At 64.0% G+C, this 24,834-nt stretch overlaps 10 protein-coding genes across 10 annotated transcripts; 5 read left to right on the plus strand and 5 right to left on the minus strand.

Moving 5' to 3' along the window:
* Positions 1–375: 375 nt before the first annotated feature.
* JCM10292_000052 (uncharacterized protein) lies at positions 376–2,905 on the minus strand (the record flags this gene model as incomplete). Its single annotated transcript, XM_076647158.1, has 6 exons — positions 376–553; positions 613–844; positions 907–1,352; positions 1,414–1,879; positions 1,936–2,789; positions 2,856–2,905. 6 exons carry the CDS (start codon positions 2,903–2,905, stop codon positions 376–378), a joined length of 2,226 nt encoding a protein of 741 aa, XP_076507085.1.
* A 400-nt stretch (positions 2,906–3,305) lies between these two features.
* Positions 3,306–5,298, plus strand: ATE1 (arginyltransferase; the record flags this gene model as incomplete). Its single annotated transcript, XM_076647159.1, has 8 exons — positions 3,306–3,472; positions 3,549–3,978; positions 4,038–4,097; positions 4,175–4,252; positions 4,306–4,555; positions 4,610–4,680; positions 4,742–5,107; positions 5,191–5,298. 8 exons carry the CDS (start codon positions 3,306–3,308, stop codon positions 5,296–5,298), a joined length of 1,530 nt encoding a protein of 509 aa, XP_076507086.1.
* A 209-nt stretch (positions 5,299–5,507) lies between these two features.
* Positions 5,508–7,956, minus strand: JCM10292_000054 (uncharacterized protein; the record flags this gene model as incomplete). Its single annotated transcript, XM_076647160.1, has 14 exons — positions 5,508–5,664; positions 5,739–5,748; positions 5,830–5,949; positions 6,015–6,081; positions 6,141–6,210; positions 6,270–6,317; positions 6,411–6,529; positions 6,622–7,007; positions 7,067–7,158; positions 7,236–7,262; positions 7,331–7,382; positions 7,440–7,579; positions 7,632–7,694; positions 7,751–7,956. The coding sequence occupies 14 exons, from the start codon at positions 7,954–7,956 to the stop codon at positions 5,508–5,510; spliced, it is 1,557 nt and encodes a 518-aa protein (XP_076507087.1).
* A 394-nt stretch (positions 7,957–8,350) lies between these two features.
* JCM10292_000055 (uncharacterized protein) lies at positions 8,351–11,001 on the minus strand (the record flags this gene model as incomplete). The annotated part of the gene is made up of 4 exons (XM_076647161.1): positions 8,351–9,260; positions 9,320–10,472; positions 10,533–10,917; positions 10,972–11,001. 4 exons carry the CDS (start codon positions 10,999–11,001, stop codon positions 8,351–8,353), a joined length of 2,478 nt encoding a protein of 825 aa, XP_076507088.1.
* Positions 11,002–11,487: 486 nt separating this feature from the next.
* MET2 (homoserine O-acetyltransferase) lies at positions 11,488–13,210 on the plus strand (the record flags this gene model as incomplete). The annotated part of the gene is made up of 5 exons (XM_076647162.1): positions 11,488–11,503; positions 11,567–11,732; positions 11,791–11,850; positions 11,915–12,094; positions 12,154–13,210. The coding sequence occupies 5 exons, from the start codon at positions 11,488–11,490 to the stop codon at positions 13,208–13,210; spliced, it is 1,479 nt and encodes a 492-aa protein (XP_076507089.1).
* Positions 13,211–13,663: 453 nt separating this feature from the next.
* JCM10292_000057 (uncharacterized protein) lies at positions 13,664–16,227 on the plus strand (the record flags this gene model as incomplete). The annotated part of the gene is made up of 9 exons (XM_076647163.1): positions 13,664–13,896; positions 14,019–14,178; positions 14,246–14,339; positions 14,396–14,966; positions 15,028–15,246; positions 15,328–15,439; positions 15,499–15,510; positions 15,579–15,662; positions 15,718–16,227. The coding sequence occupies 9 exons, from the start codon at positions 13,664–13,666 to the stop codon at positions 16,225–16,227; spliced, it is 1,995 nt and encodes a 664-aa protein (XP_076507090.1).
* A 489-nt stretch (positions 16,228–16,716) lies between these two features.
* On the minus strand, positions 16,717–19,090 carry JCM10292_000058 (uncharacterized protein; the record flags this gene model as incomplete). The annotated part of the gene is made up of 9 exons (XM_076647164.1): positions 16,717–16,784; positions 16,844–16,920; positions 16,986–17,946; positions 18,002–18,179; positions 18,255–18,378; positions 18,439–18,757; positions 18,818–18,885; positions 18,979–19,010; positions 19,067–19,090. 9 exons carry the CDS (start codon positions 19,088–19,090, stop codon positions 16,717–16,719), a joined length of 1,851 nt encoding a protein of 616 aa, XP_076507091.1.
* Positions 19,091–19,414: 324 nt separating this feature from the next.
* Positions 19,415–21,450, minus strand: JCM10292_000059 (aminotransferase-like domain-containing protein; the record flags this gene model as incomplete). The annotated part of the gene is made up of 10 exons (XM_076647165.1): positions 19,415–19,645; positions 19,758–19,935; positions 19,992–20,076; positions 20,132–20,361; positions 20,422–20,530; positions 20,586–20,629; positions 20,704–20,762; positions 20,842–21,036; positions 21,104–21,216; positions 21,378–21,450. 10 exons carry the CDS (start codon positions 21,448–21,450, stop codon positions 19,415–19,417), a joined length of 1,317 nt encoding a protein of 438 aa, XP_076507092.1.
* A 164-nt stretch (positions 21,451–21,614) lies between these two features.
* Positions 21,615–22,602, plus strand: JCM10292_000060 (pyridoxal phosphate homeostasis protein; the record flags this gene model as incomplete). The annotated part of the gene is made up of 4 exons (XM_076647166.1): positions 21,615–21,725; positions 21,784–21,903; positions 21,968–22,034; positions 22,097–22,602. 4 exons carry the CDS (start codon positions 21,615–21,617, stop codon positions 22,600–22,602), a joined length of 804 nt encoding a protein of 267 aa, XP_076507093.1.
* A 205-nt stretch (positions 22,603–22,807) lies between these two features.
* On the plus strand, positions 22,808–24,409 carry SDS3 (Sds3p; the record flags this gene model as incomplete). Its single annotated transcript, XM_076647167.1, has 4 exons — positions 22,808–22,886; positions 23,004–23,109; positions 23,389–23,780; positions 23,862–24,409. The coding sequence occupies 4 exons, from the start codon at positions 22,808–22,810 to the stop codon at positions 24,407–24,409; spliced, it is 1,125 nt and encodes a 374-aa protein (XP_076507094.1).
* Positions 24,410–24,834: the final 425 nt, after the last annotated feature.

Raw genomic sequence — 24,834 nt, forward strand, 5'->3', positions numbered from 1 at the left:
CTCGTGGTGTAACGGTTAGCATGCGAGCCTTCCATCTTTAGGACGACAAGGTCGTCCACCAGTGACCAGCTCGCGGAAGGGGTTCGACCAGGCAAAACAGTCTTTCCTGAGGGAAAGCCAGTCTTTCACATCCAGCTGCACCCTCTCAGATCTTTCAGAACTATTCTTCTATTGCATGAGGAAGTCCTTCTCATTGCCTCACGTCTTGATACTGCCGAGTCCCGCTGAAACCACATCGAGGCTGCCGCTCTCATCTGTCCAAGGACTACAAGTGTGCTCACGCGAGCCAAGACGCATGCAGCTAACGTCGTATGCAATGCAAGCAAGTCCGCAACTAGACCCGGCGCTAAGACACAACCAAGCACTCCTCCAACCTCATCCCTTGGCCCCGTACGCCTTGTCGCGCTGCTTCAGGGCCTCGTAGGCGGAGAGCTGAGCCACCGGCAGCGACTGTACCTCGGCCGAACGGTGTCGCTCGGATGGCACCTGCTGCGTCGTCGGGACAGGCGCGTGCTTCTCGAGGCGGTCGCGCAGCAAAGTGAGCTCCATCTCGCTGCGAGCAGCAAGCAAGTCAGCAGGAAACACAGAGCAAGAACGGGACTAGGAGCGCACTCCTGCTCGGACCGCGTCTTGAGCGAGAGCACCAGGCGGTGGTACGACGGGTCTGCATTGCGGCCCTCCCAGTCCGCGCGCTTCTGCTCCTGCTGCATGCCCGCCATCGCTTCTTCGATCTCGAGACGTGCGGTCCGACGACGGTATGCTATGTGGTTCTTGAGCCAGTCGACGAGGTAGGGCGAGGCGAGGAGGCGAGAGATGCGCGCGACGCGAGCGAGCTCGATGATCTCTGCAGGGCGAACGACACTCAGCAGCATGCAGACAGAGACAGAAGAAAATGCGCCGACGCACGGGTGTGGAAGAGCCAATTGTGGTCGTAGATAAGCTGGACAAGCTCTGCGCTGGACCCGTCCACCCACTGCCGACCAAGCACATCGTCCGAGAGCTCAAAGACCTCCTCGAGCACGCGCATGATGTCGCTGGCCTGGACGTCTTTCTTCGCGAGCTCGAAGCGCTCCTGATCCCAGGTGCGACGCGACGAGGGGACGAACAGCGGGCAGAGGCACGACCTGCCGCCGCTCGGCGCGGGAACGTGGCGCTGCTCGTGCGACGGGACGAGCAGGTCGGCCCAGATGTCGGCGCAGACCGAGGCGGAAGGACGCGTGGTGACGAGCTTGGAACCGTCGGAACCTTGGAATTCGCGTGAGACCATGAAGGAGACACACGCCGGAGGGATTGGAGCACCGAGTCGCGCGAGCACCTGGCGGTCGGACTGGAAGACAGAGAAGGAGTACTCGCTACAGAGAGAGAGGCTCGGTCAGTCTCGGCTATTAGAGCGCAGGAAGGAGCGAGACGCACTCGCTCAACGGCCTAGTGTCTCGCCCAAGCGCGAGTATCCAGCGGTCCACTGCACCCTTCTTGGTCGGCGCGCTGAAGTAAGCCTGCTCCTCGAGGAGCTCCTCTTCGGCAAGGATGGGCGCAACGGGCGCTTCCGGCACATCAGACTCGTCAAAGTCGGGCAGCGAGTCGGTCGGAGACGGCGCACGGCGAGCTTCGTACGGCGTGGCATCGAGCTGCGGCGAGAAATCGACGAGAGGCTCGCCCGGGAGAGCCGGTGGCGCGCGTCCGAAAGACGGGCTGCCGGGGTCCTCCTCGCGGTCGTCGCCTACCGACTCGATGCTCGTCGCCTCGCCGATGTCATCGACGCGCGCCTCCTTGGGCAGGTTCGCAGTCGCGCGCGCCAGGAAATTGGTCACGTAGCGCTTGGCGCCGATCGGCTCGTACGACGGCTGCGGGAGGTTCATCGAGGCAAAGAAGTCGTCGGCTGCGCTCCAAGAAGAGGTGAGCGTTTACGTCCGAGGGATTCGGTAGACGACTCACTCGCTGCAGCCGCCTGCTTCTTGCTCAAGATCGCCGGCTTCTTCGGTTTCGTCACCTTGCGCTTGCGCTTTTTGTGCACTGGCGGATCCGCGAACGGCGTTCCCTCGGGCGACTCGTCAAGCCCGTCGCCATCTTCATCGTCCTCGTCGCTCGACCGGCCACTTTCGCTCCCGCTCGAAGGACCCCCATCGCGCTGCTGCTGCTGCTGCTGCTGCTGATGGCGAGCGAGAGCGCGAGGCTTGCGCCGTGGAGGCAGCATCGGCCCCTCAGCTTCGTGTCCGCCTGCACTGTCGCCAAAGGCGCCCTCCGCCTCGTCTGCGTGCTCTGCCTTGACCGCCACGGCGGGGTCAAAGGCGGACGGTGCGCGCGATTTGTCGCGGTCGGGACGACGGCGCTCGGTGTTGACGCGCGAGTCGTACAGCCGCGCGTCGACCTCCTCGTCCTTGATCTCTGGTTTGACGATAGGGTCCGCGAGGGAAGGGGACCTCGAGCGGGTGTAGCGCGCGCGGTAGGAAGAGGCGGAAAAGGCGGACTCGGAACGGTGGGTCGGCGGGAAGCCGCGCGATGAGGGAAGCGACCATCCCTCGCGCCGGGGCGAAGGATCGTCCTCATTCTCCTCCCTTTTGACCTTCTTGAGCGGCGGAGGCGAATCCTCACGGAAGAGCGAGTCGGCAACCTCGCTCGTCCCGGTTGAGTGGAGCCGCTGACGGGGCGGAAGGTCCCATCCGCCTCCGAAGCGGTCCGTCTGCTCGTCGTATATCGTGCGAGACGAGTGGTAGTGGTGCTTGCGCGCCAGGGGCTCGGGCGAGACGGAGTCGGGGACGATGGACGAGGTGGGGGAGACGCGGCATGGTCTGCAGCGCGACGAGCGGGGTCAGCGCGCGCTTACGTCGCACCAGAGTACTGCTCGTTAGACGCACAGGTACCTCTGCCCGCCCTCACGTCTCATAGAAGGCCCTGGCGTGGCCATCAGGGGGTCGACGAGCGAGAGCGACACCGGCGTCCGAAGGTGCGGCGACCGCGTGCGGTGCGTGGTCGGAGGCTAAGTAGTCCACTTGAGTGCTACAAGGTCCCTCAAGGGCGCTGCCGGGGTCGGCGGAGGGAGCGGGACGAAACCAACCTGAGTGGGGCTGATTTCACCTCGGCTGGTCTGCCTTCGGTCCGGGAGCGAGTGCAGCTCAGCCGAAGCGTCGAGTAGCACTGTTACAGCAGGCTCAGGTTCTTGCCGACCCCGTCTTTGCGCGGGCGCGACCCCGAGGGTTGGGCTCCTCGTTGCGGACGCTCCTTTGCGTCGTACATCGCACCGGCTCAGAGCGCAGGAAGGCTTCGACAGGCTCAAGTGCTCCTTTACTGCCCTCGAGCCCACACACATGGCCAGCTCGACTTCCTCTGTCGCCGACTCGGACGGTGACTCGTCCGCATCATCGCAAGAACTCCTCTCGATCCTCCAGCCGCTCGGCTACAGCGCAAACTCGTGCGGGTACTGCTCAGAGATCAAGGGCGGGCGCTCGACAGCCAAGTCGAGCAAGTCGTACGGGTGCGGCTGACTGTCTCGCTCGACCCGACCGTACGGACGCTGGCGCTTGAGCTGACTTCTGTCCTGCTGCGTGAAGTTGCTGGGCCCATGTGCTCTCCGCTTCGACGTACAAGGGCCTGCTGGACCGCGGCTTCCGCAGGTCGGGCGCCTACCTCTACAAGCCCGACATGGCCGCGACCTGCTGCCCGCAGTACACCATCACCCTCGACGCGAGCGCCTTCAAGCCGTCGCGCAGCCAGCGACAAGTGCTTCAGCGCTTCGCCGCGTTCATGCGCGACGGAGAACGCGAGGGGCAGGCGGGGTGGGGCCCAGCTCCGAGCGAACGAAGTGGTGCGGCGGATGCCGAGATGGACGAGGCGAGCGTGAAGGGCGCTGCAAAGGGCAGAGAGAAGGGCAAGGGCAAGGGCAAGGCGGGGCAGAGCGCGGCGGCTGACTGGGGCGAGGCGGTGCACGCGGGAGACTGGGAGCAGAGCAATCCGACCGAACCGTTCAAGCACCGCTTCGAGGTACGTTCAGTGCATCTGTCTCCGAGCTGGAACGACGCTGAAGTCGCGCTTCATTCCAGTACATCGTCGAACCGGCGAGCTACACCGACGAGAAGTACGCCTTGTTCCGACGATATCAGGTGCGCTGCGCTTTCTCTTGCATACCTGGCGCTGCTTCCCCTGGTGAAGCGCCGCGCTGACAGTTTCGCGCTTTCAGATGGAGGTCCACAGCGAGCCGGCGTCAAAAGTGTCTGCCAAGGGATTCCGCCGCTTCCTCGTTGACACTCCGCTCGAGGTGCGTGCTCTCTCTTTGCCCAGGCGAACCAAAGCTGACGCTTAATGCAAAAGCTCGAGCCGACCCGGTCGTCCGCCTACTCGTACGGCTCGCACCACGCCCTCTACCGCCTCGACGGCAAGCTCATCGCCTTTGCTGTGCTCGATCTCCTCCCGAAAGCCGTCTCGTCCGTCTACTTTGTGTGGGATCCGGACTATGCCGGCATGAGCCTCGGGAAGGTGTCGGCGCTGCGGGAGGCGCAGATGGTGCGCGAGATGGAGCGGGCGGGGGCCTGGGAGGGCGAGGGAGGGAGGTACATGATGGGTGTGTTCGTGTCGCTTTCGCGTCTCGTTGACGTACTCACCTGTTATTGTACAGGGTTCTACATTCACTCTTGCCCAAAGATGCGGTACAAGGCCGACTATCAGCCGTCGCTCCTCCTCGATCCGGTTCGCCTTGCAGTCCTACCTTCCTGTCCGCTTTGGGCTCACCGACACATCACATCCGCAGGAAACGAACGCATACTACCCCTGGTCGCAGTGTAAGCCGCTCCTCGACACAGGCTCCCGCATCACCTCTTTCGCTACGGTTCCCGACCCACTCGATCCCTCCGCTCCTGTCGCTTTCGAGCGCGCGGCGTCCGGAGCGCCGCAATCATCGCACGACAAGCCGGAGACATCTACTCACAAGGAGGGCGACAAGGATGATGAGGACCGCGAGCAGGCGTCTGACGAGGACGAAGAGGACGACGAGGACGACGACGACGTCGACTTCCCCTCGCCCCCTCCGCCAGGTTGCCTTGAACCGACGACGCTGTCAAAGGACCTGCTGCTGCGCGCGCTCGCGCTTGAGAGGCGAGCGATCATGCCACTGCTGGTGCGTCCCTGCTCTTTGCCCTTTGCGCTCTCGGCACGGCACTCCGGACCCGTATACTCATGCTGTTGTGCGCTCATACGCAGCTCTCGACCGCGTGGCACGATCCGCAGTCGCAAGCAGAAGTGCGCGAGCTGCTTGCGTCCGTGGGTGAGAGGCTGGTGGGCAAGATTGCGGTGTGGCTCGGGCGATAATGGAAGGACCGCTTGGGTCTAGATATTACGGATTGCTACAAGAGAGTACCTTCCGAACACGACAGGAGAGTGCATGCGAGCTATGTACATACGGCTGGAAACGGTGTCGTCGCCCGCCCCACGCTGCCCGCTTCGGCAGGCGAGCTTAGCGCCGCTCCATCCAACTCCTTCCTCGCACTGCGCTGTGCGCTGCCTCCCTTCGCGTCCATCTAGTCGCGGTGCGATCCCTTCTTGTACCACGTCTTGTGGTCCAGAAGGAGGTAGAGGCGGAAGCACAGGAGCGCAAAGTCGTCGTTTTCGAGCTCCTCCGGGTACGAGGCGCCGAGACTGTACGCGGCCGCCATGCCCGAGACGACGGCGAGCTCGCTGCGCAGAAGTGAGCAAATGCAGCGGGGAGCATTAGTGGCTTTGCTGTCTAGCGACGCGCAACGGGTACGTACTGCGCGTTGACTGTGTACAGCATCGCCGAGAGACAGAAACCAGAGTCAGGAAACGTTGCTATGACACAGGCGGGCGTGAAGAAGGGCGCACCGAGAGTCCAGGCGGCAGCGTAGCGGACGCGCTTCTTCCCCTGCAGCAACCACATCCAGGGTACGCAGCCGAGGTAGTGCGTCCAGCCGTGGCACAGCTGGTGCCACCAATCCTCGCGAACTGGCAAAGCGTAGTCAAGTCAGTCAAGCCGGGTTGCGAAGGTCAATGAGAGCGAGAGGGCGCACTGATCTTGTCCTTCTTGATCTCGTCCTTCGACCAGTACTTCTTGTGCTTGGTGTTGAGGAAGATGGTCTGTGCGCTGCTCGTTAGCATGTGAAGCGCAGCGGACTCGACGAAATGAGCTCGCGCACCTGGAAGACGTGGTCCTCGAACGGCTTGCCCTGGTTGAGCTGGTACTGGAACGCGCTGCAGTCAAAGCACCTGCGCGCAAAAAGTAGAGGTGAGTATGGATACCCTCGCAACGGCCGGGAAAGCCGCACATTTCGAGCTTGCGCGGGTCACCAGGGTTCTGCTTGATGAGATACATCCTGTTCCGAGGCGAGCGTCAGAGAAGGTGTTTCCGAGTCATCTCAATGGAGCACGAGCGCTTGAGCGCGTGCTCGTGCAGAAGCAGCGCTCACGGGTTGAACGCCGTCTTGCCGTCGTGATAGCGCTCACTCTCGTCGCGGTCGCCAAGCTTCGAGACGGCCGTCTCCGGCGGGAAATCGACGGTGTACCACTTCCGCATGTACTCCGCGTCCTGCGTTGAGGAAGACACGGTTGAACAGGTCAGCGTCGCTGCGGCGCAATGCTCGACTCGCAGGAGCGGGAGAGCGCAAGCGAAAGACGCACATTGTGCGTGACGGTCACATCGTCGGACCACTTGGGTACGCCGAGGACGCGCTTCTCGATCCAGCGGGCCTTCTTGCCGAGCATGTTCTTGGCCGTGTCGGCGAGCGTGCAGATGACGAGCTCGTCGTACTCCTCCTCGTGCTCGGGCAAGTCCTGGTCGGCGCCGTTGGGGTTGTGACCGTCGGGCTGGGGACGACGGCCTCGGACCATGATCTTGACACGCTTCGACGAGCGCTCCGAGACGGAGACGACTTCGGTGTTGAGGCGGACCTTGACGCCGCGCTCCTCGAGGGCGTGCTGCCAGTCGGTGTAGAACTTGGTCTTTTCCGGGAATACGACCATGGGCGGTTTGCGGCTCGAAAGGCTCTTGTCGTCGACAGGGTACCCTGCGACACGACGGGTCAGAGTCGAATGCAGACGTGTTCGGAGGCAGGCCGGCACGTACACATGCCGTACGTAGGCGAAGTGTACAGGCGCTCCATCATGATGGACGGCAGGTCCGGCGTAGCATTGCCAGTGCCGAGGAAGAGGGCGAGGCTGAGGAAGCATAACGTTAGTTCCGTTCTACTCTCGCGAGTGGTTGCATCGGGCTCGTGAAATACACGAAGACGGACCTGGGGTATATCATGTAGTTGATGAACCTGAGCGGCCGCGTGTCAGATAGTTAGCTCACGCAGGGCACTCTCGAGAAGCAAGCCAGTCGACGCACTCCTCGGAGAAGAAGAACATCTTGAGGGACACCTTGATCGGGATGAGAGCGACTGTGACGAGCCGCTTGGTCAGATCCGCATTGCGCTACGGTGGGGTCGGGTACGCACAGAAGACCTCGAACCAACGCATGATCTTCATGGCCCACTTGAACCGCTTGATTTCTCTCTGGTGCTTCTCGACGAGCTTGGTGGGGAAGCAGTTGGTCCAAAACTTGTCGCCCTTGCCGAACGAGACCTCGAGGTCGACGCTGAGAGCAAAGGGATCAGCGAGGAAAGGGAGGGACGAAGGAGAGAACGGACGGCTCTGCCTGCGTGCCGCGCTCCTTGAACATGTGGAACGTGTGGTGGTAGATCCAAGAACCGCTGCTTAGAAGGTGATGAGTCTGGAAGAGCGCGAGCGATTCGAACGCGGAACGCACCCCTGCACGCCCTGGTTCATCCAGCTCGCGCCGTACTTCTTCTCGTCGATGGGAATGCTGAAGGCCTGTCCGCCGCAGTAGCCCTGACTCTCGATGAGCGTCACGTCGAACCTGTCCGGGTGTTGGCTGAGCTGCTCGGCGCAGGACATGCCCGCTGCGCCGGCTCCGACAATCACGACGCGCTTCTTCTGCGGTGGGGGCGCCATTGGTGGTTGTGTGTGGACTGCAAGCTATGTAGACCTGTGCTCAAGTCGCTTCGAGTCGAGGAGGACGAGCGATGCAAGGTGCTGAGAAGGTCAAAGGCTCATCGCCGGCGGGGGAGGCGGTGCGGCCACCGCGCGCGCGTCATTCCGCCAACATCCAGCCATCGCCGCTCGCGCATCTCGCCCGAGCGCATATTGCTGGTGCCCGTGTCAACACGACGATCAAATGACAAGGGTTGGCCGTATCGCGAAGCGTGCGAAGATCGCTCACTGCTGATCGGATGAAACGGTGCCGAACTGCGACCCCTCGTGCCCGAGAGATGCTATTGCATAACGAACGTTACGATACGATAGCTCTGTCTACCGGATCCAGCACCCCTGTTGCAGTGGACGAGCGTCAAGCAACCTGATGCCCGTCAACGCCGACCTGCGCGAATCCGTCGCCCTCGCCTGCAAGCAGTGCCTCAGCCACCTCGCCGACCTGCGCGTCGCACCCCCGAGCCTGAGCCACCTCCTGATCGGCCGGCAGAGCCTGCACGCGCGCGACGACCTCATCGACGAGTTGCGCTCCGAGACGCATCTGCTCGCCGAAGCCCTGCAACGTCGGCGCGATCGCCTGCAGCATGGCGTGACCGTTGTGCGCAGCCGCAAGAGCTTCCACAGCGACGGGGATCGCTGCTGCCTGCTGCATGCACCGTTGCAGCGCCTCGAGCGCCGAGACGAGCGGATCCTCCGCTGCGGACACTGTCGCTGAGCGGTCGATGACGACGCCTGCGGCAGTGGGCACCGCCACGAGAGTCGCGAGGGTTGTGGCAGTAGAAAGAGACGGGTCCATGAGCGAGTCGGGCGAGGCAGACGCGCCGCGCGAGAGCGTCGACGATACGACCGAGAGGCCGGTCGCGGCGCTCGATCCCGTCGTCGGGCGCACGAGGCGCGGCGCTTTGAGCGATTGCTCGACGAGCGGGATGTAGCGCTCGGGGACGGGCGTGTGCGTGCGACTCGAGGATGTGGGCGAGGCGGGCTCATGGCGAGGCGGCGTCGGGGTGCCAGGCGGAGTGGCATAGATCGTCGACGATGGCGACAGTGGCGTATCGGGTGCGAGCTTGGCACTGCGAGGCGGCGCATCGAGGTCGATTGAGCCTTTGACGGGGCTCTCGTCGACCGATCGGTCGATAGCGTGCGCTTTGACGACGACCGGCGCGCGTCGCGGCGGCGACGGGTCGAGCAGCTCTTCTATGGGCGGGATAGCGGCCGGAACGGGTTTGCGTGGAACGCGCTGCGGCGAAGCGACCCGGCTGGGCGAACCACTGCAACACGACATTGTCAGTTCCGCTGCACTGCTGGAGAAGTGAGAGACGAGCCGTACAAGGGTAGGTGCGCCGAGCTCTGAGACGAGGTCCTTGTGAAGGCAGGTGGCGCCCTGACGGCTGCGGCCGCCCGGTCCCTCATCTCTCCCGCCCTCGTCTCGACCGGCAATCTCTCGACGTCGGCACCGCCCTCCTTGCTCGCGCACCCGTGGTCCCGCTCGTCGCGCGAGACGAATTCCATGACGCCCATGACGCTCGCAGCGTCTGCGCTCGCGGCGCGCGCACGGGGCCCGGTCCCAGCCGGGCGGCCAAACATTGCCTCGAGGAAGGTGTCGTCCACGCGGATAGTTCCGCTGTGGGCGTCACTGCCCTCTGAGGAGGGCTGGCGGTCCAGTGTAGGCGGACGGATTGAAGCGGGAGGTGCGGCGGCGGCGTGAAGGAGACTTGCGCGCCGACCGTGCGACGAGAGCTTGACCATGGCAGCCCTGACCGCGGCGACTCCGCCGGGCGCGCCTTCTGCCGCCAGAGCGGGACTCGCAGTGCTGCGATAGGACGCAGGTGTGATGACGAGGTTGCCGCTACCGTTCGATGAGGCTGCGCGAACGTGCGACGGCCGACTCGAGCGACTCTTGAGCGACGCAGAACCGCCGCGCGCCTTGTGCAGCTTCGACGGGAAAGATCGCGCCTCGCTTGTGCGCCGAGGCATGTCGGGGCTGACAAAGCCAAAGTCGTCGAGAACGGGCGGGCCGCTCGAGCGGAGAAAGTCGGCGAGGTCGCGAGTCGAACCGCCAACGTAGTCGGCCTCCTTCGCCGCGAGCTTCTTCTGCGAGACAGGCGGAGCAGGGACCTGTGGCATGTAGCTGCCGTATGCCGGAGCCTGGGGCAGACTCGTGCGCGAGACGCTCGCGAGGCTGGGCGCGCCCGACTCGGCCAAGTCGTCGCGCGAGCGGTTGCTGACGTTGCTGCCAAGACGACCACGCAGGCTGCTCAGGAGGTTGCCGGCGGAACGACTCGTCCGCAGCGTCGAGAAAGCCGCGTACGAGTCGGACTGGACAGCGGGACCGTCAGGAGCTTGCGACCCAAAGCGTTGCCGGATCTTGGACGAGAAGGTGCCACTGCGCTTGGCAGCGATCGCTGGAGCCGATTCGGGCTCGAGTACTGCCGCTGAAGGCGTCTGGACCATCCAGTCGGGCGGGTCCGAATTCAGAATGTCTATTCGTGTACCAGGTCAGCCCAAACATCTCGACATCGTCGCAGAATCAGACAACGCACCGAGAAGCGACTCCTTCTTCTCCTTGCGCCGCTTGGGCGCGCCGTAACCAAAGTCGTTCAGCTCGGCCTCGAGTTCCTCATCCGTCTCGTCGTCCGGGTCGGCGGCCACTAGCGCCGTTCGCACAACGGGCTTGACCGACGGGGCCTGCACGTCGATAATGCCCAGTCCGACGGGCGGGTCCTGGCGCTTGCTCTGAGTGCCCCAGGAAGGCTGGGCGGTCTGGAAGTCGTTGAGCCAGGGGGTTGCCGGGGTGGAGGGGGACGGCGCGGACGACTCGCTGCTCGAAGCCGGACTGTACCCGAACTGGGCGGACGGAGGCGCAGACAGCGGGAGCGGCGAGGTACGTCCTGCCTTGCCTTGCGCGGCCTGCTGGAGCTGGTAGGCCTGCTCGGCAGGTACGGGTCAGCGCGTTCGCCGGGGCAAGAGAGGACAACGCACGAGGAGATCTGCTGAAGACGGTCGAGGCATCGCAGCCCAGGGACGCGCGCAGAGCAGCTCACTGCAGGTATGCCGCGAGAAGGAGGAGCAAGGGAACGGCGGAACGAGGAGAAAGCGCGAGCTCGCCGAAGAGGAGACGAAGCGGAGAGCGGCCTGAGCGGGACACGCGACACGGGGACTGTGCACACGCGTCCATGTGCACTGCACTCGGGAGAACGTGCATTTCAGAAGGGGCAGCCTTCGTCCCACAGAGGTTGCGACGCCCGCACAGTCAAGCCAAGCAAGGCGAACGATGAGGAGAGGCCAAGCCGAAGCGTAGCACCGGGAGAGCAGGACGAATCGCATCGCTGAGGAGCACAATCGCAGCAGTAGGACTCGCAGAGCCACCCTCGGAAGGATGCGCGAGAGCTTGAGCCGGAGGTTGCGCCATTCGCAACGACGACGACGAGACGAGGCGGAGCTTGACTCTGCACCGCTTCCTCGCCTCAGACGGGCCGAGCGAGCTCTGCAGTTGGCATGGCAGCTCCCACTGGTGCGCTCCGGACCGCCTTTCGCTCTTTGTCGAGCGCGAGCCGATCGCTGCGCTCGCCCGCAGTCTCCATCTCTCCGCCTGGAACTCTGCCGGACGCCGCCAACACGCGCTATGCCCGCCTGATTCCCTCGCAGTCGGTCGCGACCGTGTCCGAATTCACGCTCGAGAGCGGGACCACGCTCCGCGATGTCACGGTCGGCTTCCGCACCTGGGGGAAGCTCAACGACCGGTCCGTCTCGTCGCCGTGCATGGGTTCCTCGGCCGCGCTGACTCGCCCAGTGTCACAGGAAGGACAATGTCATGGTCATCTGCCATGCGCTGACCGGCAGCAGCGACGTTGAGGACTGGTGCGCCCTCGCTTCTCTTCGTCGACCTTCTCTCGCACCTGCTCACCTCGCTTCGCTCGCACAGGTGGGGTCCCTTGCTCGGTCCCTCCCACGCCTTTGACCCGACACGCTACTTTATCTTCTGCGCCAACGTCATGGGCTCGCCGTACGGCACCGCGTCCCCTGTCACGAAGAACCCGGACCGCGACGACGGCGGGTGGTGGGGGCCAGAGTTCCCCTTGACGACCGTGCGCGACGACGTTCGGTGCGCACTTGGTGCTCTCAAAGTCGAGGCCCACCCCGCTGACGTAGGCGAACCGGCAGGCTGCACAAAATCCTCCTCGACCACCTGGGTGTCGAGAACGTCGCGGCCGTCATCGGCGGCTCGATGGGCGGCATGGCGGTCCTCGAGTGGCCGCTCACCTCGCCGCCAGGGTACATTCGCAACATCTGCCCCATCGCGACGTCGGCACGGCACAGCGCGTGGGGCATCTCGTGGGGCGAGGCGCAGCGGCAGTCGATCTACTCGGACCCGGAGTACGAGTCGGGCTGGTACGCGCCGGACGGCGAGGGTCCGAAGCGCGGCCTGTCGGCAGCGCGCATGGCGGCGCTGCTCACGTACCGGTCGCGCGACTCGTTCGAGAACCGGTTCGGGCGCAAGGAGGTCGACTCGGATGGCGAGGGCCCGCGGTCCAAGGCGAAGAAGCTCGGTGCGGCGCTCGGGAGGGGCAAGATGACGGACTCGCTGGGCCTGCCACGGACAGCGGCTGAGCGGGCGGAAGCGGTGCACAACGACGGGCACCAGCCGTTCGCGTCTGGCTCGCGGCCCGCCTCGCCGCCCAACACGTCTGCCGACTCGGAGCTGCCGCTCGCACCCAACGGCGACCCTCTCCCTCCTCCTTCTCCGCCGCCCATCTTCTCTGCGCAGTCGTACCTGCGATACCAGGGCGACAAGTTTGTGTCGCGATTCGACGCCAACTGCTACATCCACCTCACGCGCAAGATGGATGCGCACGACGTCGGGCGCAATCGCCCAACTTCTCCGCCTCCGCTGTCGAGCGTGCCCGAAGGCGCGCTCGTCATCGCCATCTCGACAGACGGCCTCTTTACGCTCGTCGAGCAGCGCGAGCTCGCGGCGGCGCTGCCGGGCGCCGAGCTCGTCGTGATCGACTCGCCGGACGGGCACGACGGGTTCCTGCTCGAATTTGAACAGATCAACGAGCACGTCCTGCAGTGGCTGCACGCGCGGCTGCCCGAGGTGTACGAGGGCGCGCCGCTCGTCGAGCCCGACCGCGACGAGGCGGGCAAGGGGTTCGAGGTCAAGAAGGCGAGCCTGTTTGGCGAGGCAGAGGGCGAGGACCAGGACATTACGCGTTGGTAGACGCGGTGTGTGCAACTTGGCCGCCGATCGCTCTCGCGGCCTGACGATCGTCGCCAAATCGTCGCATGCTGATGAGGAGGAACAACGGAAGCACTGCCTCTCTCCTGGCTGCCGTGTATACGAGCGCTTCTGGAAGGACTCTGCAGTTGCTCCAGTGCCCGCTCGCACGCTTTTTGAGGACGTTCGCTGAGTTCGTCGTCGGCCGACCCTGGCCCCTCGAGAGACAAGCGCCATTGTCGCACGCCACCACTCTGCTCGCCGCGCATCGCCGCGCAGAGTACAGAGCGAGCACATTCCAGCGTGTACGCAGCAGTCAGGACACCCACAGGCCTCGCCGGCTCTCTCTCTCGCGCTCTCTTTCCTCCTCTCTGTCGTCGTTCTCTCCGGTTCTCGCACGCATCGCATCGCATTGTCTCGCCGCGCCAGGCACCTGTACCCGTCCAGCCCGGCCCCATGGCCCGCAACATCATCCTCACCCTCCACCGCAACGACCTCCGCCTCACCGACAATGCCCTCTTCCACTGCGCACACGAGCGCGAGCAGGACGACGTGACCCACGTCCTCCCGCTCTTCGTGTTCGACGAGCGCTTCGTCGAGCTCTCGGGCTTGCCCGGCTACGAGCGCGAGGGACCCGAGGCTCGGACGCGGCTGTGCAAGTTCTGGAGGACGGGGGCGTTCAGGGCGAGGTACGTCGTCTCGTCCGCTACGGCACTTGCTTGTTCGAAGCACAGCCCTCGAAGGCGCTCGAGATGCACGAGCCGGCGTGCGTGCGACTAGGTCGTCGCTGACAAGTTTCTCCATCACCCAGGTTCCTCACGGAGGGCGTCTTCGACATGCGTAACTCGCTCCGCCAGCGCGGGTCAGAGCTCCTCATCCGCTATGGCCTCATGGAGAAGGTCACGGCCGACATCGTCAAGGCGATGCGCGCCAACGGGGACAAAGTCAAGGCGGTGTACCTGCAGGAGGAGGTGCGTCATGGGTCAACTTGGCGCCTCCTACTGCAAGCTAACTTTTCTGGTTCTTCGCGACCTACAGTTCTATTCCGAGGAAAAGGCGATCGAGCGCAAGCTGCGGAAGGCGCTGAAGGGGGTCGGCGTGCCGCTAGTCATGTATGATCAGGTCCCGCTAAGTGCGTCAACTCGTCTCGCAGTCTTCAAATGCTCTTGCTGACTCCCGCGTGCGCAGTTCACCCTTCCGACCTCCCATTCGCTCCCGCCGCCATGCCCGATGTCTTCACCCCCTTCCGCAAGCGCATCGAGAACCTACCTCACCTTGGCCGCGCGCCTCACCCCATCCCGCCCAACTTCAAGCCGTTCCCGCATCCGCCTGACGGCGCGGACTTATATCCCGGCTACGGCGCCCAGATCGAGGCCGATCATCGCGGTCTCGACTTCGTCCTCCAGTGCCTCCTCCGTCCCCTGCAGGACACCTTCCAGCTGCGAGCAGGCAGCGAGGGGCGGAACCAGCGCAGCGCGTTCCCGTACGCAGGGGGCGAGACCGCTGCCCTTCAGCGCGTCGAGTGGTACTTCAAGCAGGGCGGGCCGCCGCCCGTCTCGCGGTACAAGGAGACGCGCAACGGGCTCCTCGGGCACGCGTACAGCACCAAGCTCTCGCCGTTCCTCTGCCTCGGCATGGTCTCGCCCAGGACGATCATCAGTGCGCTCGAGGAGTACGAGGAGAAGTACGGGTCGCAGCAGAACGCCTACTGGGTCCGGTTCGAGCTTCTCTGGCGCGACTACTTCCTCTTCGCGGCACGGTAAGCCACCTTCGTCTCCTTCGTGAGGCCCCGTCACGATGCTTACACCGCATATTTACAGGAAATTTGGCTCGAAGCTGTTCACCCTCGGCGGGTTCGAGGAGGTGACCGACCCGAAGCAGGCACACGTCAAGATGCAGCCTGGGTGGTGGAAGTCGTGGAACCAGGACGAGCCGCTCAAGGACGACGTCAGCTCGGAGCAGGCTGCGGTGAGGTGGATGCAGGGCAAGACGGGCGTGCCGTTCGTCGATGCGAACATGGCAGAGTTGCGCGAGTCGGGGTGCGTCAGCCTCTTACTGCTCCACGGGTGCGGTCTTTGCGCAAGATCAACGTCAGTTGACTCACTTTGCTCACCTTGCAGCTTCATGTCGAACCGAGGGCGGCAGAACGTGGCCTCCTTCCTCACGAAGGACTGCCAGATCGACTGGAGGCTTGGCGCCGAGTTTTTCGAGTCACACTTGATCGACTACGAGGTGCGTCCCTACTTCACCCTGATCTGTTGAACACGAGCTGATCCACTATCGCCGAACAGCCCTCGAACAACGTGAGACTCGTGCTCCTGCCGCAACGATGGTGTTGGACAGTTGTGCTGACGTCTTTGCCTGTCTGCAGTTCGGCAACTGGCAGTACGTCAGCGGAGTCGGCAACGATGCGCGCGCTTCGCGACAGTTCAATCCGGTCAAGCAGGGCAACGACGCACGTCTCCAGCGCCTCCGAGAAGTTGGCATTTCGCTGACTCGATGCCTCACAGTACGACCCGCACGGCGACTACATCCGCACCTGGCTTCCTCAGCTCTCGAGCCTCCCGAACAGCCGCATCCAGTGTCCCTGGACGCTTCCGCCCGCCGAGTTCGCGCGCCTCGTCCCAGAAGGCACCTACCCGTGCAAGCCCGTCATCGAGCAGCCCGGGTGGAAGGCGCACTACGTACGCAAAGGGCCGAGCAAGCAGGGCGTGCCGAACCGCAACGAGCGCGTGCGCAACCCGGGCCGCCTCATCGTCGGCAAGAGCGGGCGGTCCATCGAGCCGAGCGGGTCCGAATCGGACCACTCGGCCGAGTCGGGCTCGACGGACGACGGCCTGCAGGGCGCAGGCGCGAGTGCAGCGGTCAAGGCCGTGCAGAAGCAGTTCAACCACGTCTCGGTGCAGACCGTGCGGGAGGGGCGGCAGCGCGAGACACGGGTGGCGGGGCAGGCGCTCGGCGAGGCGAAGAAGAACGGTACGCAGGGTAAGGGGGGAGAGAAGGAGAACGACCTGTACTAGGCTTATTCTTCCCGGGCTTCAGACCGTTTGGACAGAGGTCGGACCAGCCTTGCACAGATGCACATCTCGTTCATGCAATGCGGAAGGGTGTGACGGCCCGAAGGAAGGCTAGGGCGTCCGCACTGTTCGTCGTTGTGATCTGGAGAGGCCCCGTGGGCGATAGACGAGCAACTCGCGAGCAAGGGTCGACGAGGTATTGACGAGACGCGTACGGACCTCGCGCTCTCTTGATGAGGACGGTGTGCGGTTGCTTTGTCACGAGATTCGCAATGCTTCGATTTGGAGCTCCAGCAGAAGAGAAAGAGCGATGGGCGGCAAGCAGAAGCAGCAGCGAACGGTTCCGACTGAATGTCACATCCATGTGCGACATCGCGCAGGAAACCACTCATCGGTGCGTCAAGGGGAGGGAAAGCGTTGCAAAGCGGTGCGTAGTGGATGAGACAACAATCTGAGACGAAATGGAACGGGTACAACGCGCGAGATGGGAGGTCAGGCCTTGCGCTTCTTGGCAGACGGCGTGAGCGCGATCCCGGCAGGTCGCTTGACGCTCGTCTCCCCTGCACCCGAACGGAATCAGCACGCTAAGCAAGCGAGAGCGCGGAAAAGCTCCGCGCACACTGGAAGAAATTGCAGCGGTACTGCGGGTCGACGTGCAGCTTGGCCTGTCCCTGGTCATAACCGGGACCTACAGGCCTGCGAAAGGGGGAGCAAAAGTCAGTCAAACGCTCCAGCGCCGATTTTTGCGGCGTCCGACTCACCTCGCACAGAGCCAGAACCGACGGCCTTTGTTGATGCCCGTCTTGTTGACCGTCCACAGCTTGCTCGGCTCGTTGTGCCCCTCGCACAACGGCGGCGGCTTCTTGGCGAAGATGCTCGACCATGCTGCAGCCGACTCGGCATTGATTGCGGCCGTCGCGTCGGCCTGCGCAGCCATGCGCTCGTCGGCGGAGTCGGCGCTGCCACCATCCTCGTCGGTGTCTTCGAGAACGAGCACCTCGGACCCGCCTGCTCCGCGCTCGAGTGAGCCGGTCGCTTTGGGCGGCTGCGACGACGTGGCGCGAGAGGTCGAGGTAGACGAGGCGGGCGAGGCCGTCTTCGACTTTTTGCGCTTCTTAGCTGGCGGATCGGGTTTTGGAGGCGGCTTGAAGAAGCTGGACAGCGCCTGCTGGCCGACCTTCTTCTCCTTGTCGGGCGGAGGTGACGGCTCCTTAGCCTTGCCCTTTCCCTTCTTGCTTTGGCTGGAGGACGAGAGAGGTTGCGAGGAGGTCATTGCGGAGGAGGCGGGCGGAGCGAGGTCGGCGGTGGATGCCGAGGGTATTGGCGCAAAGTGTGAGCCAGGCTGAGGCGAAGGCGACGGCGTCACGTCGGGTGCAGCAGTCGCTGAGGGCGGCACGTCGGACTTCTTGGTGAAGAAGCTCGAGAGCAGTTTCTGCTTGCCGGAGAACTCGTCGTAGAAGCGCGCCGCGAAGGGCGGTGCGGGCGGCAGCTTGTCGCCGACGCGACGACCGGGGTTGAGCTCCTCCCAGATCGTGACGGTGCCACGGCCAGGGATGTCGATTGAGTCGTGCAGGTCGAGGTAGACAGGGCAATGGTCCGATCCGACGACGTCGCGCTGGATGTCCGAGTGCTTAACCCAGGGTAGCAGCCCGGGTGTGATGAGGATGTAGTCGAGACGGGTGCCGTAATTGGACGGACGTGCGTCGATTTTCGTGTTCCAGCCTGCAGCGGGAGAATGAGCGTAGCACAAGCAGCCAGCGCACGAAAGGCCACGTACACGTGAACATGCCCTTCCTATCCGGGTGCAGGCGCCTCGTGATGTCGATCATGGGTCCGTCTGGACCGGTGAACTGGCTGAGCCAAGCTCGCGGCGGGTGATCCGTAAAGCTCTCGAGCCCCTGGTCGCGCGCGCGCTGATCCGGCTCGGCGGTGTCCAGATCTGACGCGCAGATGTTCTGTGACACATAGCGTTTCATCAGCAAAACCGTCGTGACAGCTTCGCGTTCGAGGAGGAGGAAGACGGGGCTCACGAGGTCGCCGACAACGATGACCTGGCGGCCCGCACGGATCAGTCCGCGCGCGCGACGGTCGACCATCGTGTTGAAGTTGTTCTTGAACACGAGGCGGTCCGAGTTGGTCTCGTTCGGGCAGTAGCTGCACAAGTAGCGAGTCAGGCCCTTCTCGCTGGGCAAGCTGAACGGCTCGTTCACGCACAGGTTGATCAGGACGAACAAGCCGCAGTCGACGACCGTCGTCCTGCCCTCGGAGTCGAGGTCCTTCATCGTGTTGTAGTCGAGGTCCGCGTCCGAGCTAAGCGGGTACCCGCCGATGCGCTCCTCAACCGCCATTGCCGACGGAACGAGCGAAGAACCGATGCCCTCCTCGGCCTTGACAGGCACTGTGACGCTGCGCTTCGTGAAGATGGCGGTGCCGTGCACGCCCTTGACGCTGCGGCGATAGAACGAGAAGAACGAGTCGTAGGCGTCCATGCATGCGAGCCCCTTTTCCATCTGCGCGCGTGTGATTTTCGTCTCTGCAAAAGCTCAAGACTGAGTGAGACTCTTAGCGGGACGAGAGCCGCAGAGAGGCGCACCCTGGATGCAGGTGATGTCGCCGCCCAGGTCGTCGATGATGCCCTCATATGTCCGCTTCTTGTTCCATCTGCGCCAAGTGATTCGTCAGCGCTCATGAAACACGTCGAGCAAGCCAGTCTGCCACTCCAGAGAGACTTGAATGGAAGACAGGTGGACTGACGGATGGTACTGGAGAAGCGTCTTGATGCCATTCTGTCAAGCGACACTCTTGTGAGCGAGAGACAAGCCGAACGGGAGAGAATACGCACCACGTTCCAGGTCACGATGCGCATCCTGCTCGCCTGGCCCGCTGCGCGGCGAGGGGAACACCCGAACCGACGAGGAGGCGGTGGAGGTCAATCGTGGAGAGGGCGGCTTTGCAAGATCAAGAGGGTTCTGAGCGAGTCAAACAGATAGCTGGTAGCTATGTCCAGGCCGCGCGAGCTCGCCTTGCACGAACAGCGCGATGAGGATGCGCGAGAGAAGTGGCGCCCACGAAGGAGATGTCAACACAGGTCTCGCTCGCAGAGACGATCCAGCTCGCACAGTCAAGCTCAGGAGTCGCTTGCTAGAGTTACTGCACGCGCGCCCGTCTAATCTACTGAGCCACAACCCATCTACTCTCCCCTCGCCTCGAGGATGCACTCGCGCAGCCTCGAGAACCCGAGCTCGGCGTCCTCCTCGGTCGCGAGCGAGAACGACACGCGCACGTACGGCGACGGCCCGCCGTTGGGGAGGAAGCCCGTGCCGGGGACGGCGAGGACGCCCTTCTGCACGGCCGTGTTCGAGATGAGCGAGGACGAGTCGCCGGGAGTGCCGTCCTTAGTCAGCTGCAGATTGAGGAACAACTACAAAGTAGGAGGTCTGTCAGCACGATGGTCCTCCAAGCGGACGGCTTCCGAGCAGCGCGGAGTCGCTCCTTGCAACCAACACGGGGACGACCTGACGGAGTCAACTCACGAACATGCCCGCCTCAGGCGACACCCACGTCGCGAGCCCATCGAGGTGCTTGTGCGCGACCTTCTCGAACATGTCGCGCTTGTCCTTGTAGTAGGCGGCGACGCGGCGCGTGTGCGCGAGGAAGCCGTCGAGGCCCCACTTGTGCAGCAGGACCGACACCATCGCCTGCGTGGTGGAGCTGCAAAGATGCGTGCGTCAGTCGAGGACACTTCGAGGGGAAGTCCGGAGACGTACGAGGGCTGGAGGTTCGTGTTGGCGGTGTGGAGGTCGATAATCTCGATCAGCTCCTTCGGGCCCGTCACAAAGCCGAGGCGCATGCCTATACCGTTTTATCGTCAGCTAGGATCATCGAGTCTCTGTCGGTATCCACGCACCGGAACTGAGGATCTTGGAGAACGAGTCGAAGCGGACGACCCTGCCCGTCTCGCCGCCCTCGCGCGCCTCGAGCTCCCAGTAGCTCGGCACGAGGTTTTCCGGGTCAAAGGAGAGGTAGTGGTATGCGTCGTCTTCGAGGATGAGGAGGTTGTACTTGCGCGCGAGAGCGAGGACGGCCTGCCGCCTTGCTTCGGGAGCGGTTGCGCCGGTCGGGTTTGAGCCGGTGGGGCTGGCGGAACAGCGAGGTCAGTCAGTGCTCGAATTCAAGACGAGCAAGCGCGGAGCGGACATGGTGTAGAGAAGCTTGGGGAAGCGCTTGCCCGGGTAGAGCTCGGAGAAGTTGGAAAGGATGTGCTCCAGCTTGGCCGGGTCGAGGCCCTCGGTGTCGACGGGGACGTCTGAGGGTCAACATATCAGCTACAAGCCCGACGTCAGACGCAAGAAAGCGCGCACCGATGAGGTTGACCTGGAACCGGTTAAGAAGGCCGAGGGTGCCGCTGCACAGTGCGCAATGCATGAGACGCTGTATCCAGACACAGCGAACAGAAGGCCTATGACTCATATGACTCACGAGTATACGGGCGATTCGATGAGGATCGAATCGTCGTCGTTGACCAGCGAGTGGAAAGCCTGGGAAGAGGTCGGCACATTCAGTTGAAGGGGCCCCTGCGTTTCTCCCCCTTCGAATTGCTCAGTGTCTCGCGCGCACCTTGTTGATCAAGTCCTGACTGCCGCTGCCCAGGCTGACGCGCCAGCTCCCGTCCTTCGCACGCTTGTGCCGCACCTCCTGAAGCGTCTCGACCCACTTGTTGAGCCCGGGCAGGCCCGCCGTCGCGCCGTACTGCAGCGCCTCGTTGAGCGCATCTGACTCGACTGTGAGCGTCTCGACCGGGTCGCCGGGGATCTGCACGGGGAAGGTCGGGATGAGCGAGTCAAGAGGGCGAGGAGGTGGGGGAGGGACATGGACGAACGATGGGCTTGAGGTCGACCTTGATCGCCGAGAAGGGGAAGGTGTCGGCGTTGGGCTTGCCAGCGAGGAACGAGACCATGCCCGGGATCTTCTCGAGCGGGAAGAGGCCGCGGACTGCTCGAGCCGGACGAGGAGAGAGGAGGCGGCAACAGCGAGGAAGGGTCAGCTAAGCTGGTAGCGAGCGCTTGTACGATCCGCATGGGCACGCAACGCTCACACGCCCCATCAGAGACTGGGCGGACGCAGGACAGCCCGCAGAGACGAGAGGAACGCACTCGCCGACGGCTGCCACCGCTTGCCGCGCTCCGAGATAAAGTCGTTCCAGTCGATCGAGCTCTGTGCAGCCATCGTCTCTATCGCGCTCGCCAGCCAGTCAGTCCAGCGGGAGCAAGTGGAGCGCTTGAGCCGAACCCGGACTCTGCTTCGCCGGTTCGACGCCGACTCTTTGCATGCTCGCGCGCAGATTCAGCGCCTGTGCTCGAGTTGCTGCTGCCAGATCTCGCGCTGCTACCATGCCCGTCGAACCTGCTGCCCCCGAGCGTGCGCGCGAGCTGAGCGACAACTACGACGACATCCTGCGGCAAGTCGACGGCGCGGCAGCGCGGCGGACAGAGGGGCCAAAGGTCCGCAGACACAATCTAGTCCAAAGCTGTACCCACACGCTGACGCCCTGCCGTGCAGCCCCGCCTCGTGGCCGTCTCCAAGTACAAGCCCGCATCCGACATCCTCGCTCTGTACGAGCACGGCGTGCGCCACTTTGGCGAGAACTACCCGCAGGAGCTCGAGGGAAAGGCCAAGGAAGTGCGTGCGCGCGGGCACTCCTTGCGAGGGACGGAACTCTGGCTGATGATCCCTCTGTCAACAGCTGCCGAGTGACATTGCCTGGCACTTCATCGGCGCTCTCCAGTCCAACAAGGCCAAGCTGCTCGCGGGTGAGTGCAGTCGAATGCCAAACGATGATGCTCGTAGCTGACACGCGGTCGAACCATCGCAGCCATCCCGAACCTCTTCGCCGTCGAGACGCTCACTTCTGTCAAAGCCGCCAACCACCTGCACAACGCCCTCTCTTCCGCCCCGTCACCGCGGTCCAACCCGCTCAACGTCTTCCTCCAGGTCAACACCTCGGGCGAGGAGCAAAAGTCGGGCCTGCCCGCTTTGTCGCCTTCGACCCCGTCGGGCGGACTCGTCGACCTTGCGCTGCACGTCGTGCAGAAGTGCCCTACCCTGCGCCTCAAGGGACTCATGACCATCGGCTCGTTCGAGGCGTCGACGTCGGGCGAGCGCAACCCGGACTTTGAGCGCCTGAAAGAGTCGCGCGAGGCGCTCGTTGCGGCGCTGCGCGAGCGCGCGGGGGCCGACGCGGTGCGCGCGCTCGAAGCGGACGGCGGGCTCGAGCTGAGCATGGGCATGAGCAACGACTTTGCCGAGGCGATCGAGCAGGGGTCGACGAATGTGCGGGTCGGCAGCAGCATCTTTGGCGCACGACCTCCCAAGGCGTGACTTGCTCTCCCTCGCATTATCGCTCCCTCTGTTGTTGTGTACTAGTGCTTCACGATTCTGCAATGCATACGGTCCCTGCCTATCTGAGCCAAGAGTGAGGAAAGCGAGCGTGCGTCCCCCTGACCCCGCCTTGCACCGCTGGCCGCCTTCTTCGTCCGGATCCACCTTGACCCCATCCGCACTCCGCTGAAGCGAGCTACGAGCGATGCAGCAAGCGTGGCCTGCGCCGCAGGACCCTGCAGCGCACCTGTACGCTCCCGAAGACCCCAATCAGGCCTACGACGGTGCGTCGCCCGAGATCCGCTCGCTTCCCTCGGCCGGCTCTGCACCGCCGCGAGCAGGCCGAGCTAGCGCTAGACTGATCGATCTGGCGTGAAAGCTGACCTTGCGCCTACTCGCAGCGTATGGCAACCCGGCACCGCCCGAGAGCAAGCGCGACAAGAGGCGGCGGGAGATGGTCGACCGCGTCACCCGCTTGCAGGACGACACGATCGCACGGCGAGACCGGTGAGCTGCAGTTGTGTTACAGGGCGGCCCGCCCAGTCGTCTGGACGAGTGGGAGACGGAGAGGGAGGCTTCGACCCTTCCGGCGTCGACCAGGCGCGGGTTCCTGCGCGCTGTGGTCCAGGTCGACCATCCTGGCGGGTCGAGAATCATCATAAATATCAACCAATGCCAGCGGGAAGGACTTGGCTCACCGCTCTCCCCGCCTGGCACCCTCTCCCGCTCCTCCAGCACCTGCACGATTCTGGATCACCCACTGACCTGCGTTCACTCCTTCCGCAGCATCTTCCACGACTTGTCCGAGATCTACGCCCGCACCGCCGACGAGCTGCTACCCCCGCCCGTCTTCCCCACCTCGGACCTGTCCATCCCCGTCGGGCAGCTACCGCCCTCGCTCCCCTACACCGACCCCGTAATCCCCGACATGCACCCGATCCCGTACCTCTTCTCCCTGCACCGCCTCTCGCTCGAGCGCGCCAACGAGCAGGTCGCGATCCGCCTGTTCCACCAGCACCAGGTCAATGCCGCGCGCAGGCTGTACGAGGCAGAGGTCGAGCGCATCGAGGACGAGTACGAGGCGGCGAACAAGGGAGTCGTAGAGCGACTGATTGAGGGTGTTGAGGAGCGGAGGAAACGGTTGCTCGAGGAGAAGGAGGGCGAGGGGGTCACTATCGGTACGTCGCGCGGATCCCGTCTGCCACTCGCACATCTTTTTGCATGGCGAGCTGACTCGAAGTCAATGTTGCGGTGTGCAGACACGTTCCTGGAGACGCAACGGACACACGGCACGCGGCGCATGCGTGGTAACGGTCGCGGCGGCGGCTCATCCCGACCACAGGGCCACGCGGGCGGGAGCGCATCGAACGGCGCCGCATCGCCGTCCGAGTCGGTCGCGAACGGCGGCAAGGACGGCGCTGCGCCCGCCGGCGGAGTCGATGCCGCCGCGCTCGGGTCGCTGCTCGGCCTGTCGGGCGTGGCCGACCCGTTCAACCTCGCCGCGTCCCTCCTCCCCTCGACCAACACGGTCGCCGGTTCGGGCGCCGCAACTCTCACCGCCCTGTCCGGGATCGGCCCGACAGCGTCGCTCCTGACGGGCACGCTGGGCAAGCGCAAGCCGGGCGGGCGCACGCAGCCGGGCCTCCCGCCAGCGCACTTTCTCGTGCAGAGCGGCACCTACTCGCAGTTTGGAAAGTCGCTCGCGGGCCTGTCGGCGCTCCGCGGCGAGGAGGTCGAGGGCGACCTGGGCGAGATGAGGCGGAAGCGCCAGCGCGTGACGGGCGGGCGCCGGAGGGCGTACGAGTAGAGGCGCTAGAGCGGTTTGTGTTTCTCCTTTGTCGTGCTTCTTAGTAGCTCTCCTCTTCTGTGTGTTCAGCATCGCCTAGTGTTGGAACCCCTTTGCCCGGATTGCGAGAGGTCGGCGTCTCCCGCTCGTCCCCGTCTGGTTCTCAAAAAGTAGTTGAGCGTGGCCCGTTCCCTTGAACACGGAGGCATATTGTTCGAGCTGCTTCATCACCTCCCGACAGCTTGAAAAGAAAGCCGGCGAGAGGAGGACACTCGCCGGACACGGAACAGGCTGAGGCGGTAAATCGCGCTTGAACAGCTGCGTTTTTGCAAAGGCCGAAGCCTATCCCAGGTGTGACCGTCTAGCGGATCTAACAGATGACTGCAGCGGTGTCGAAGGAGTGGTGGCCCGTCAAGAGCGTCTAGAGCGAGGAGGGAAGGGAAGGA

This window comes from Rhodotorula paludigena (assembly GCF_050403205.1).
Source record: "Rhodotorula paludigena JCM10292 DNA, Rt_paludigena_JCM10292v1_ctg8, whole genome shotgun sequence".
Classification (NCBI taxonomy): domain Eukaryota; kingdom Fungi; phylum Basidiomycota; class Microbotryomycetes; order Sporidiobolales; family Sporidiobolaceae; genus Rhodotorula; species Rhodotorula paludigena.